This window comes from Haliotis cracherodii, unplaced genomic scaffold (assembly GCF_022045235.1).
Source record: "Haliotis cracherodii isolate W230 unplaced genomic scaffold, xgHalCrac1.p SCAF_6, whole genome shotgun sequence".
Classification (NCBI taxonomy): Eukaryota; Metazoa; Mollusca; class Gastropoda; order Lepetellida; family Haliotidae; genus Haliotis; species Haliotis cracherodii.
The window spans coordinates 35783357-35796107 of NW_027266319.1; the positions used below are offsets into that span (position 1 = coordinate 35783357).

Sequence of the window (12751 nt, forward strand, 5' to 3'; positions counted from 1 at the left end):
GAAGATGGAGAGGGAAGTTAGAAGGGTAGAGGGATAGATAAGTAGGAGCATTGAGGGTGAACTACGGAAGATGGAGGGAGAAGGATGGATGATTGAGAGGGAAGTAGGGAGAGTGAAGAGGGAAGTAGGGAGCATGGAGAGGGAATCGAAGTAGGGAGGGAGTAGGGAGCATGGAGGGGGAACTGCTGAGGATGGAGGAGGAGTATGGAGTATGGGGAGGGAAGTATAGGGAATGGAATGGTAAGTGAGATGATGGAAAGGGAAGAAGGGAGTATGGAAGATGGAGAAGGAAGTAGGAAGGGTGGAGAGATAAGTAGGAGCATGGAGAGTGAACTACGGAAGAGTGAGGGAGAAGTATGGAAGATGGAGAGTGAAGCAGGGAGAGGGAAGAGGGAAGTAGGGAGCATGGAGAGGGAACTATGGAGGGAGTAGGAAGCATGGAGGGGGAAGTGAAGGAAGTCGGGAGCATGGAGGGGGAACTACAGAGGATGGAGGAGGAGTATGGAGTATGGAGAGGGAAGTATAGGGGATGGAAAGGTAAGTGAGATGGTGGAAAGGGAAGAAGGGAGTATGGAGTGGCAACTACGGAGGATGGAGGGAGAAGTATAGAGTATGGAGAGGGAAGTATAGGGGATGGAGGGTGAAGTATAGATGATGGAAAGGGATGTAGGGAGGTTGGAGAGGGAAGAAGGGAGTACTGAGTGGCAACAACGGAGGATGGAGGGAGAAGTATGGAGGGGGAGTATAGGTGATGGAAAGGGAAGTAGGGAGGGTGGAGAGGGAAGTAGAGAGCACGGAGTGGAACTACGGAGGACGGAGGGAGAAGTAAGGGGGATGGAGAGGGCAGTAGAGAGGGTGGAAAGGGAAGAAGGGAGTATTGAGTGGGAACTAATGAAGATGGAGGAAGAACGGAGGACGGAGGGAGAAGTATGGAGGGTAGAGACGGAAGTATAGAGGATGGAGAGGGAAGTAATGAAGCTGGAGGGTGAAGTATAGAGGATGGAAAGGGAACTTCAAGTATGGAGGGTGGAGGGGGAAGTAGGGAGTATGGAGGGGGAATTACGGATGATGAAGGAAGAAGTATGGAGGATGGAGAGGGAAGTAGGGAAGGTGGAGGTGGAAGTAGGGAGCATGGATAGTGAAGTTGGGAGGGTGGCGAGGGAAGTAGGGAGTATGGAGAGGGATCTGCGGAGTATTGAGGGAGAAGTATGGAGGATGGAGAGGAAAGTAGGGAGGGTGGAGGTGGAAGTAGGGAGCATGGAGGGGTAAATACGGGGGATGGAGGGGGAAGTAGGGAGGGTCGAGAGGGAAGTAGGGAGCATGGAATGGGAACTACGGAGGATGGAGAAAGAACTATGGAAGATGGAGAGGGAAGTTGGAAGGGTGGAGAGGGAAGTAGGGAGCATGGAGAGGGAAGTATGGAGGGAGTAGGGAGCATGGAGGGGGAACTGGGAAGGATGGAGGAGGAGTATGGAGTATGGAGAGGGACGTATAGGAGATGGAGAGGTAAGTGAGATTGTGGAAAGGGAAGAAAGGAGTATGGAGGATGGAGGGAGAAGTATGGAGTATGGAGAGGGAAGTATAGGGAATGGAAAGGGAATTAGGGAGGGTTGAGAGGGAAGAAGGGAGTATGGAGGGGGGAGTATGGAGGGAGTAGGGAGCATGGAGGGGGAACTGCAGAGGATGGAGAGGGAAGTAGGGAGGGTGGAAAAGGAAGTAGGCTGCCTGGAGGGGGACATACGAAAGATGAAGGAAAAGTAGGGAGGATGGAGAGGGAAGCAGGGAGAGTGAAAAGGGAAGTAGGGAGGATGGAGGGGGAACTACGGAGGATGGAGAGGGAAGTAGGGATGGTGGAAAAGGAAGTAGGCTGCCTGGAGGGGGACATACGAAAGATTGAGGAAAAGTAGGGAGGATGGAGAGGGAAATAGGGAGTATGGAGGGGGAACTGAAGAGGATGGAGGGAGAAGTAGGGAGGATGGAGAGGGAAGTTGGGCGGGTGGAGATGGAAGTAGGAAGTATGAAGTGAGAACTACGGAGGATTGAGGGAGAAGTATAGAGGATGGAGACGGAAGTAGGGAGGGTGGAGGGGGAAGTAGGGAGCATGGAGGGGGAAGTTGGGAGGGTGGAGAGGGAAGCAGGAAGTATGGAGGGAGAAGTATGGAGGATGGAGAGGGAAGTAGGGAGGGTGGAGGTGGAAGTAGGGAGCATGGATGGGGAACTTCGGAGGATGGATGGGGAAGTATAGAGGATAGGAAGGGAAGTGGGGAGGACGAGGGGGTAAGTAGAGAGTATGGAGGGGAAGTACGGAGGATGGAGGGAGAAGTATGGAGGGTAGAGAAGGAAGTATAGAGGATGGAGAGGAAGTAATAAGGCTGGAGGGTGTAGTATAGAGGATGGAAAGGGAAGTTGGGAGGGTGGAGTGGGAAGCAGGGAGTATGGAGGGGGAACTGCGGTGTATTGAGGGAGAAGTATGGAGGATGGAGAGGGAAGTAGGGATGGGTGGAGGAGAAAGTAGGGAGCATGGAGGGGGAAATACGGGGGATGGAGGGGGAAGTAGGGAGCCTGGAGGGGGACATACCAAAGATAGAGGGAGAAGTATGGAGAATGGAGAGGAAAGCAGGGAGGGTGAAAAGGGAAGTAGGGGGCTTGAAGAGGGAACTATGGACGGAGGGAGAAGTATGGAGGATGGAAGGTGGAGGATAGAGGATAGAGAGGGAAATAGTGAGGGTGAAGAGGGAAGTAGAAAGCATGGAGAGGGAACTGCGGAGGAAGTAGGGATCATGGAGAGGGGATTACAGAGGTTAGAGGAGGAGTATGGAGAGGGAAGTATAGGGGATGGAAAGGGAAGTAGGGGGTGGAGAGGGAAGAAGGGAGTATGGAGTGGCAACTACGGAGGATGGAGGGAGAAGTATGGAGTTTGGAGAGGGAAGTATATGGGATGGAAAGGGAGCTCTCTCGAGGATGGAAGGGGAAGTATTGACGACTGATGGTGAAGTATAGAGGGTGGAAAGGGACGTAGGGAGTAGGGAGGGGGAATTGAAGTGGATGGATGGAGAGATTTTGTGGATGGAGAGGGAAGTATGGAGTATGAAGGGTTACTACGGAGGGTGGAGGGGGAAGTATAGAGGATGGAAAGGGAAGTAGGGAGGATGGAGGGGGAAGTAGAGAGTATGGAGGGGAAGAACGGAGGACGGAGGGAGAAGTATGGAGGGTAGAGAAGGAGGTATAGAGGATGGAGAGGGAAGTAGTGAGGCTGGAGGGTGAAGTATAGAGGATGGAAAGGGAACTTCAAGTATGGAGGGTGGAGGGGGAAGTAGGGAGTATGGAGGGGGAATTACGGATGATGAAGGAAGAAGTATGGAGGATGGAGAGGGAAGTAGGGAGGGTGGAGGGGGAAGTAGGGAGCATGGATAGTGAAGTTGGGAGGGTGGCGAGGGAAGCAGGGAGTATGGAGGGGGATCTGCGGAGTATTGAGGGAGAAGTATGGAGGATGGAGAGGAAAGTAGGTAGGGTGGAGGTGGAAGTAGGGAGCATGGAGGGGTAAATACGGGGGATGGAGGGGGAAGTAGGGAGGGTCGAGAGGGAAGTAGGGAGCATGGAATGGGAACTACGGAGGATGGAGAAAGAACTATGGAAGATGGAGAGGGAAGTTGGAAGGGTGGAGAGGGAAGTAGGGAGCATGGAGAGGGAAGTATGGAGGGAGTAGGGAGCATGGAGGGGGAACTGGGAAGGATGGAGGAGGAGTATGGAGTATGGAGAGGGAAGTATAGGAGATGGAGAAGTAAGTGAGATTGTGGAAAGGGAAGAAGGGAGTATGTAGTGGCAACTACGGAGGATGGAGGGAGAAGTATGGAGTATGGAGAGGGAAGTATAGGGGATGGAAAGGGAAGTAGGGAGATTGGAGAGGGGAGAAGGGAGTATGGAGGGAGTAGGGAGCATGGACGGGGAACTGCAGAGGATGGAGAGGGAAGTAGGGAGGGTGGAAAAGGAAGTAGGCTGCCTGGAGGGGGACATACGAAAGATTGAGGAAAAGTAGGGAGGATGGAGAGGGAAGGAGGGAGAGTGAAAAGGTAAGTAGGGAGCATGGAGGGGGAACTACGGAGGATGGAGAGGGAAGTAGGGAGGGTGGAAAAGGAAGTAGGCTGCCTGGAGGGGGACATACGAAAGATTGAGGAAAAGTAGGGAGGATGGAGAGGGAAATAGGGAGTATGGAGGGGATTGCGGAGTATGGAGGGAGAAGTATGGAGGATGGAGAGGGAAGTAGGGAGCATGGAGGGGTAACTACGGAGGATGGAGAGGGAAGTAGGGAGCATGGATGGGGAACTTCGGAGGATGGAAGGGGCAGTATAGAGGATAGGAAGGGAAGTGGGGAGGACGAGGGGGTAAGTAGAGAGTATGGAGGGGAAGTACGGAGGATGGAGGGAGAAGTATGGAGGGTAGAGAGGGAAGTATAGAGGATGGAGAGGAAGTAATGAGGCTGGAGGGTGAAGTATAGAGGATGGAAAGGGAAGTTGGGAGGGTGGAGTCGGAAGCAGGGAGTATGGAGGGGGAACTGCGGTGGATTGAGGGAGAAGTATGGAGGATGGAGAGGGAAGTAGGGAGGGTGGAGGAGAAAGTAGGGAGCATGGAGGGGGAAGTTCGGAGGGTGGAGGGGAAAGTAGGGAGCATGGAGGGGGAAATACGGGGGATGGAGGGGGAAGTAGGGAGTGTCGAGGGGGAAGTACGGAGCCTGGAGGGGGAACTGCACAGGATGGAGAGGGAAGTAGGGAGGGTGGAGAGGAAAGCAGGGAGGGTGAAGAGGGAAGTAGGGGGCTTGAAGATGGAACTATGGACGGAGGGAGAAGTATGGAGGATGGAGGGTGGAGGATAGAGGATGGAAAGGGAAGTAGGGATTGTGGAGAGGGAAGTAGGGAGTATGGAGGGGGAAGTACGGAGGATGGAGGGAGAAGTATAGAGGATAGAGAGGAAAGTAGGGAGGGTGGAGGTGGAAGTAGGGAGCATGGAGGGGTAAATACGGGGGATGGAGGGGGAAGTAGGGAGGGTCGAGAGGGAAGTAGGGAGCATGGAATGGGAACTACGGAGGATGGAGAAAGAACTATGGAAGATGGAGAGGGAAGTTGGAAGGGTGGAGAGGGAAGTAGGGAGCATAGAGAGGGAAGTATGGAGGGAGTAGGGAGCATGGAGGGGGAACTGGGAAGGATGGAGGAGGAGTATGGAGTATGGAGAGGGAAGTATAGGAGATGGAGAGGTAAGTGAGATTGTGGAAAGGGAAGAAGGGAGTATGGAGTGGCAACTACGGAGGATGGAGGAGGAGTATGGAGTATGGAGAGGGAAGTATAGGAGATGGAAAGGTAAGTGAGATTGTGGAAAGGGAAGAAGGGAGTATGGAGTGGCAACTACGGAGGATGGAGGGAGAAGTATGGAGTATGGAGAGGGAATGGAAAGGGAATTAGAGAGGGTTGAGAGGGAAGAAGGGAGTATGGAGGGGGGAGTATGGAGGGAGTAGGGAGCATGGAGGGGGAACTGCAGAGGATGGAGAGGGAAGTAGGGCGGGTGGAAAAGGAAGTAGGCTGCCTGGAGGGGGACATACGAAAGATTGAGGAAAAGTAGGGAGGATGGAGAGGGAAGGAGGGAGAGTGAAAAGGGAAGTAGGGAGGATGGAGGGGGAACTACGGAGGATGGAGAGGAAAGTAGGGAGGGTGAAAAAGGAAGTAGGCTGCCTGGAGGGGGACATACGAAAGATTGAGGAAAAGTAGGGAGGATGGAGAGGGAAATAGGGAGTATGGAGGGGGAACTGAGGAGGATGGAGGGAGAAGTATGGAGGATGGAGAGGGAAGTTGGGCGGGTGGAGATGGAAGTATGAAGTATGAAGTGAGAACTACGGAGGATTGAGGGAGAAGTATGGAGGATGGAGAGGGAAGTAGGGAGGGTGGAGGGGGAAGTAGGGAACATGGAGACGGAAGTAGGGAGTATAAAGGGGGAATTACGGGGGATTATAGAGGATGGAAAGGGATGTAGGGAGGGTGGAAAGGGAAGTAGGGAGCATGGAGAGGGAACTACGGACTGTGGGGAGGGAAGGTGGGAGCCTGGAGGGGGACATACGAAAGATAGAGGGAGAAGTATGGAGGATGGAAAGAGAAGGCTGGAGGGTGAAGAGGGAAGTAGGGGACTTGAAGAAGGAACTATGGTCGGAGGGAGAAGTATGGAGGATGGAGGGTGGAGTATAGAGGATGGAAAGGGAAGTAGGGAGTATGGAGGGTGAACTACGGAGGATGAAGGGAGAAGTATGGACGATGGAGAGGAAAGTAGGGAGTATGGAGGGGGAACTTCGGAGGATGGAGGGAGAAGTATAGAGGATAGAAAGGGAAGTGGGGAGGATGGAGGGGTAAGTAGAGAGTATGGAGGGGAAGTACGGAGGATGGAGGGAGAAGTATGGAGGATAGAGAGGGAAGTATAGAGGAAGGAGAGGGAAGTAGTGAGGGTGGATGTCGAAGTAAAGAGGATGGAAAGGGAAGTATGGAGGGTGGAGGGAGAAGTAGGGAGTATGGAGGGGGACATACCAAAGATAGATGGAGAAGTATTGAGAATGGAGAGGGAAGCAGGGAGGGTGAAAAGAGAAATAGGGGGCTTGAAGAGGGAACTATGGACGGAGGAAGGAGTATGGAGGATGGAGGCTGGAGTATAGAGGATGGAAGGGAAGTAGGAAGGGTGGAGAGGGAAGTAGGGAGTATGGAGGGGTAAGTACGGAGGATGGAGGGAGAAGTATAGAGGATAGAGAGGGAATTTGTGAGGGTGAAGAGGGCAGTAGGAAGCATGGAGAGGGAACTATGGAGGGAGTAGGAAGCATGGAGGGGGAACTGCGGAGGAAGTAGGGAGCATGGAGTGGGGACTACAGAGGTTGGAGGAGGAGTATGGAGAGGGAAGTATAGAGGGTGGAAAGGGAAGTAGGGAGTAGGGAGGGGGAATTGAGGTGGATGGAGGGAGAGATTTTGAGGATGGAGAGGGAAGTAGGGAGTATGGAGAGGGAACTACAGAGGGTGGAGGGGAAGCATAGAGGATGGAAAGGTAAGTAGCGAGGATGGAGGGGGAAGTAACGAGTATGGAGGGGGAAGTACGGAGGATGGAGGGAGAACTGCGGAGAAAGTAGGGAACATGGAGGGGGGACTACAGAGGTTTGAGGAGGAGTATGGAGAAGGAAGTATAGGGGATGGAAAGGTAAGTAGGGGGTGGAGAGGGAAGAAGGGAGTATGGAGTCCCAACTACAGAGGATAGAGGGAGAAGTATGGAGTTTGGAGAGGGAAGTATATGGGATGGAAAGGGAGCTCTCTCGAGGATGGAAGGGGAAGTATTGACGACTGATGGTGAAGTATAGAGGGTGGCAAGGGAAGTAGGGAGTAGGGAGGGGGAATTGAGGTGGATGGATGGAGAGATTTTGAGGATGGAGAGGGAAGTAGGGACTTTGGAGGGGGAACTACGGAGGGTGAAGGGGGAAGTATAGAGGATGGAGAGAGAAGTAGGGAGGATGGAGGGGGAAGTAGAGAGTATGGAGGGGAAGTACGGAGGATGGAGGGAGAAGTATGGAGGGTAAAGAAGGAAGTATAGAGGATGGAGAGGGAAGTAGTGAGGCTGGAGGGTGAAGTATAGAGGATGGAAAGGGAAGTATGGAGGGTGGAGGGGGGAGTAAGGAGTATGGAGAGGGAAGTAGGGAGCATGGAGGGGGAAGTAGGGAGCCTGGAAGGGGACATACGAAGGATAGAGGGAGAAGTATGGAGGATGGAGAGGAAAGCAGGTAGGGTGATGAGGGAATTAGGGGGCTTGAAGAGGGAACTAGGGACGGAGAAGTATTAAGGATGGAGGGTGGAGTATAGAGGATGGAAAGGGGAGAAGAGAGGGTGGAGAGGGAAGTAGGAGCATGAAGGGTGAACTACGGAAGATGGAGGGAGAAGGATGGAGGATGGAGAGGGATGCAGCGAGAAGGAAGAGGGAGTAGGGAGTATGGAGGGGGAACTGCGGAGGAAGTAGGGAGCTTGGAGGGGGGACTACAGAGGTTGGAGAAGGAGTATGGAGAGGGAAGTATAGGGGATGGAAAGGTAAGTAGGGGGATGGAGAGGGAAGTAGGGAGGATGGAGAGGGAAGTAGGGAGCATGGAGAGGGAACTATGGAAGGTGGAGGGTGAAGTATAGAGGATGGAAAGGAAGTAGGGAGGGTGGAGAGGGAAGTAGGGAGTATGGAGGGGTAACTACGGAGGTTGAGGGGAGAAGTATGGACGATGGAGAGGGAAGTAGGGAGCATGGAGGGGTAACTACGGAGGATGAAGGGAGAAGTATGGACGATGGAGAGGGAAGTAGGGAGCATGGAGGGGTAACTATGGAGGGTGAAGGGAGAAGTATGGACGATGGAGAGGGAGGTAGGGAGCATGGAGGGAGAAGTATGGATGATTGAGGGTGAACTTTTGAGGATTGAAAGGGAAGTAGGGAGGGTGGAGAACGAAATAGGGAGTATGGAGGGGGAACTGAGGAGGATGGAGGGAGAAGTTTCGAGGATGGAGAGGGAAGTAGGGAGTATGGAAGGGGAACTACGGAGGATAGAGGGAGAAGTAGGGAGGATGGAATGGAAAGTAGGGAGCATGGAGGGAGAACTACGGTTGAATGAGGTAGAAGTATGGAAGATGAAGAGAGAGGTAGAAGGGGTGGAGAGATAAGTAGGTGCATGGAGGGTGAACTCCGGAGGATGGAGTGAGAAGTATGGAGGATGGAGAGGGAAGTAGGGAGGGTGGAGGAGAAAGTAGGGAGCATGGAGGGGGAAGTTGGGAGGGTGGAGAGGAAAGTAGGGAGCATGGAGAGGGAAGAAGTAGGACGGATGCAAGGAGTACAGTGGATAAAAGAGAGGGAAGTTGTGAGGATGAAGGAAGAAGTTAGCATGGTTTTGAGAAATTGAGAATATGAAGGGGGAAGTTGGGAGGATGTATGGGGAAGTTGGGAGGATGGAGGGGGAAATAGGGAGGATGAAGGGTGAAGTAGGGAGGATGGAGGGAGATTTTTGGAAAGATGGGTGGAAGTTTCTGGAGGATTGAGGGGTGTATCAGAGAGAAGTAGAGAGGATCGTGGTAAAATTTGGAGGATGAAGGGGAATGTAGGGAGGATAGGGGATGGGATACGTAGAGGGGGTTGTCTTGGGGAATACTGGATATGGAAGCGCAGTATGGAATCTGGAGAGGAAAGGAGTGATGGAGATGTCAGGACTATAGAATGGGAAATAGCGAGGATGATGGGAATTTGGATGAGAAGCAGGGAGGGAGAAGTAAAGAGATGAGACTGATGGAGAATTCTGGACTATAGAAGGGAAGCAGGGAGGATGAAGGGAGAAGTAGGAAGTTTGGAGGAGGGTAATAGGGAGGGAGATGTTGGGACGACAGGGGGAGAAGACGGGGATGGAGGTGTTCGTAGAAGGGTGAGTGTATCCCACCAGCGACACCCGTCACAAACACATGCAAACGTTTTACCTAAAAATATACTCGGGAACATATGGTACAGTAGTGGGATTGAGGTATGAGCAAGGAGGGAAACTAGGAGCTGGTTCAGAAAGGGGGGACGTGGAAGCAGAAGAAGGGAAGGTAAGAATAGTTCGTTATTTTTTTTCAATAATTTTTCGGGGACAATATACATTTTTGCGATTAAAACCCAGGTCCCCAAGAATATCAAATGGTCGGTCCCTAATGGGAGGAGGGAGGTAGAAATTGGTCGTGAATTTGATGGGAGTAGCTGAGGTGAAGAGAACGATTGTGGAAGGAAAGAGGTGGGAAATAAGGGTCATGGGTGATGAGAGAGGATGAGAATTATAGTGGGGGGACGAAGGTAAGAGAAAAAATATACTGAAACTGAAATTCAGAGGTAGTTTAGCATTGTCCTCAATGGAATAGTGCAATAATTCCTTTGTTAATGCTTGCTTAGTTGTTGAGGCCATTTGTGAAAATTAATGTCGGATAAACAAGAGAAACCTGATATGAACTAGGTCTGGCACATTGTAATCTTTCGGGACTTGTACAACTAACGTTGAACACTGCCACACGTGTCTCCATATATGTGTGATATAGCAAGGGGACTTGATTTTATGGTTCATCATTTGATTGTCTGGTTTGTTTACATGCCCCGTGGCATGGCAGGAGTACTGCTGCATAATTTCTTATACAACCTGTAGATCAGGAAATGCTTACCACTTTTGTCAACACCTGGTGTCATGACTGATTTTTATTCAAAAAGATTTCCATGGCTATTTTGCCTTCACGAGCAATTGAATCTAATTCGTATATATACTTGCTATATCAATGCATGTGTCATCAGTGCTCATCAGACTGACCCACCTTTTGTGTCCAGATCATGAAACATGTACCATTCATCCACGCTTGTTTTTAGAATATGTTAGTGACAATGGCAGCTAGTTGTGAAAAGTGATCTATGGAAGACCAGCTGTGACATGCATATCATATCAACTTATGATCAGTGCTCATGAGAGTAACACCTTTTGGTTTCCATTTTAGAAAACCTTTACCTGTCACCCATTCTTGTCTTAGGAGTGTCAAGGTCAAATCAGCTCCTGGCTATGAATATTATATGATGGAGGACCAGCTGTGACCTGGTTCGTTGTATGTCATCATGGTTTGTCTGGTCCAGACTGAAATACCTTACATGCCGCCACTATACAGCTGTAAGATTACGAACTACTTCAATCACTCACCCATTGGTTTGTTTACCATATGTTCCACGTGTGTGTTGCTGAATTCAGAGAAACAACTCAGGCTATAAAAGTATAATACCGCTGTATCTGTCTATTGGTTTGGAAAATGATACAGGTACTCACTCACATCTTACCAACGTATGGGTCAAATCAGCTGCGGGATATGAATATTACTTGATGGAGGACCAGCTGTGACCTGGTTCGTGGTGTGTCATCGTAGTTTGTCTTGTCGAGACTGAAATACCTTACATGCCACCACAATACAGCTGTAAGATTATCCATTTCTTCAATCACTCACCCATTGGTTTGTTTACCATAACATGTTCCATGTGTGTATTGCTGAATTCAGAGAATCAACTGAGGCTATAGAAGTATAATACCGATGTATCAGGTCTGTTGGTTTGGAAAATGATACAGGTACTCACTCACATCTTACCAAGTATGTTCCACATTTGTTTTAATCCCATCAGAGGAATCCATTCTCACCTTGACAGTCAAACTAAAGCATTTCTGAGCTTTTGAATGAGAAAATATCAAACTTCCGTCTCAGTGGACATATTGTATGTTGTCTCTTGTCACTATATTGTGGCAATATTGCCAGTGTGACGTAAACGTTTAACTCAATGTCAGACACAGTAATAAAAGAAACTGCCCACATGTTCTCTTAATATCTGGTGCAAAGTATATGACAAATAATCTAAGTTATATTAAAATTTGATATTTCCGGGAGTAAAAGCATTTTACATAAACATCTCTAAGTCATATATTTGTTGGTTTCAAGAGTCTGCCAACCCCCTTTTGGTATGCTGATGCCCATATTGCAATGTTGAAAATGATATTTCGTCTTTCTTTTCTTGCAAGGACTGACAATTCTATAATAGATTTGGCTCTAAGCTAATGAGCTTACTTGGCCATGCATCGTATGTGAAATATCAATTCAATTTACTTGCATCAGCTGTGAACACTGATATTACTCAAGAATCACAAATGTGACATTAATATTGTTGCAATTTATGGTTCAAGTTAAATTGCTCTCATCAAGCATTGTTTGTGCAACACTGAGGGTTAAAATCACAGAATATAATGGTGGCTTTTTGTTGAAGATACATGCTGATACTTCATGACAATTTACAACCTTGTTCATTTACAACAGTCATACACACTGAGTGAAATCACCAAGACTATGCTGTTAACTATCTATAATTGGTTACTGAGAAACCTTCTGCGATGATTAGCAATGTACTTTCACTCAAATTGTTCCTCTACTTTAACAAACCACACAATTCAACTTCAATTGTTAAAATAAAACATAACTACTACTTAGACTGCAAATTGATATTTTATTATGAAACCACTGTAGACATAAGTTAGAAACAAGCACATGTTTTTCAGTTACATACTAAATAAACGGCCTCCAACCTCCCCTCACAGCCGTCCCTTTCCACACTTCACATACACAAAACTGTACAGTGACATGTTTCCACTGTACATTTTTCATTACTTAGTAGCAGAGCGAATATATAGATGGTTCACGGTGAAAAAACAGGAAATAGTAGGATAGTCGAGACAACATGAAGATAAGAGATAATACAAGACAGGAAACTGTAGTTTAGTAGAGGGAACACTAAGATAATAGCTAGTACAAGTAAGAGTAGGATAGTAGGGGAAACATATAGATGGTGCAAAACACAACGCTGGAGAGACTAGGATAGTACAGAGTAGAACAGTAAGACAGTACATCGTACAAAACAGGAAGAGAAGGATAGTAGAGGTAGATAGTAGATGATAGATAGTAAAAAGGTGGAAAGAATGGGATAGTAGAGAAGACTTTACAATAGTAGGTAGTACTAGGAAGGAAAGAGGATGATAGTCATGGTAGTAGAAAGAATAAAATTAGATATCAGACAGCACATGACAGGAGAGAGTAGGATAGTTGAGGTAGAAAGTAGATCGTAGATAGTACGAAGGTTGTGGAAATGGGATAGTTGAGAGGATATTAAGATAGTATGTAGTAGAA

At 49.1% G+C, this 12751-nt stretch overlaps 5 protein-coding genes across 5 annotated transcripts; all 5 read left to right on the top strand.

Annotated features, from left to right (window-relative positions):
• The first annotated feature begins 1355 nt into the window (after positions 1–1355).
• On the top strand, positions 1356–2349 carry LOC139446391 (uncharacterized). The gene is made up of 3 exons (XM_071227722.1): positions 1356–1506; positions 1681–1903; positions 2052–2349. Exons 1-3 carry the CDS (start codon positions 1356–1358, stop codon positions 2347–2349), a joined length of 672 nt encoding a protein of 223 aa, XP_071083823.1.
• A 44-nt stretch (positions 2350–2393) lies between these two features.
• LOC139446392 (ATP-dependent RNA helicase vasa-like) lies at positions 2394–2987 on the top strand. The gene has a single exon (XM_071227723.1). It carries the CDS (start codon positions 2394–2396, stop codon positions 2985–2987), a length of 594 nt encoding a protein of 197 aa, XP_071083824.1.
• Positions 2988–3553: 566 nt separating this feature from the next.
• LOC139446393 (uncharacterized) lies at positions 3554–4026 on the top strand. Its single transcript, XM_071227724.1, has 2 exons — positions 3554–3691; positions 3802–4026. The coding sequence occupies exons 1-2, from the start codon at positions 3554–3556 to the stop codon at positions 4024–4026; spliced, it is 363 nt and encodes a 120-aa protein (XP_071083825.1).
• Positions 4027–4575: 549 nt separating this feature from the next.
• Positions 4576–5256, top strand: LOC139446394 (uncharacterized protein DDB_G0290685-like). The gene has a single exon (XM_071227725.1). The coding sequence runs from the start codon at positions 4576–4578 to the stop codon at positions 5254–5256; it is 681 nt and encodes a 226-aa protein (XP_071083826.1).
• A 1176-nt stretch (positions 5257–6432) lies between these two features.
• On the top strand, positions 6433–8183 carry LOC139446396 (uncharacterized protein DR_0269-like). Its single transcript, XM_071227726.1, has 2 exons — positions 6433–6737; positions 7934–8183. Exons 1-2 carry the CDS (start codon positions 6433–6435, stop codon positions 8181–8183), a joined length of 555 nt encoding a protein of 184 aa, XP_071083827.1.
• Positions 8184–12751: the final 4568 nt, after the last annotated feature.

Excerpts from the sequence above, each read along its gene's own strand:
- LOC139446396 (XM_071227726.1), top strand. The coding sequence starts at position 6,433 with ATGGAGGATAGAGAGGGAAGTATAGAGGAAGGAGAGGGAAGTAGTGAG. Across the intron at positions 6,738-7,933 it reads GAAGTAGGGAGTATGGAGGG|ATGGAGGGAGAAGGATGGAG; the intron begins GTAAGTACGGAG and ends GAACTACGGAAG.
- LOC139446391 (XM_071227722.1), top strand. The coding sequence starts at position 1,356 with ATGGAAGATGGAGAGGGAAGTTGGAAGGGTGGAGAGGGAAGTAGGGAG. Across the intron at positions 1,507-1,680 it reads GACGTATAGGAGATGGAGAG|AGGATGGAGAGGGAAGTAGG; the intron begins GTAAGTGAGATT and ends GGGGAACTGCAG. Across the intron at positions 1,904-2,051 it reads ATACGAAAGATTGAGGAAAA|TATAGAGGATGGAGACGGAA; the intron begins GTAGGGAGGATG and ends TTGAGGGAGAAG.
- LOC139446394 (XM_071227725.1), top strand. The coding sequence starts at position 4,576 with ATGGAGGATGGAGAGGGAAGTAGGGAGGGTGGAGGAGAAAGTAGGGAG.
- LOC139446393 (XM_071227724.1), top strand. The coding sequence starts at position 3,554 with ATGGAGGGGGAAGTAGGGAGGGTCGAGAGGGAAGTAGGGAGCATGGAA. Across the intron at positions 3,692-3,801 it reads TAGGGAGCATGGAGAGGGAA|GGAAGAAGGGAGTATGTAGT; the intron begins GTATGGAGGGAG and ends GATTGTGGAAAG.
- LOC139446392 (XM_071227723.1), top strand. The coding sequence starts at position 2,394 with ATGGAAAGGGAAGTTGGGAGGGTGGAGTGGGAAGCAGGGAGTATGGAG.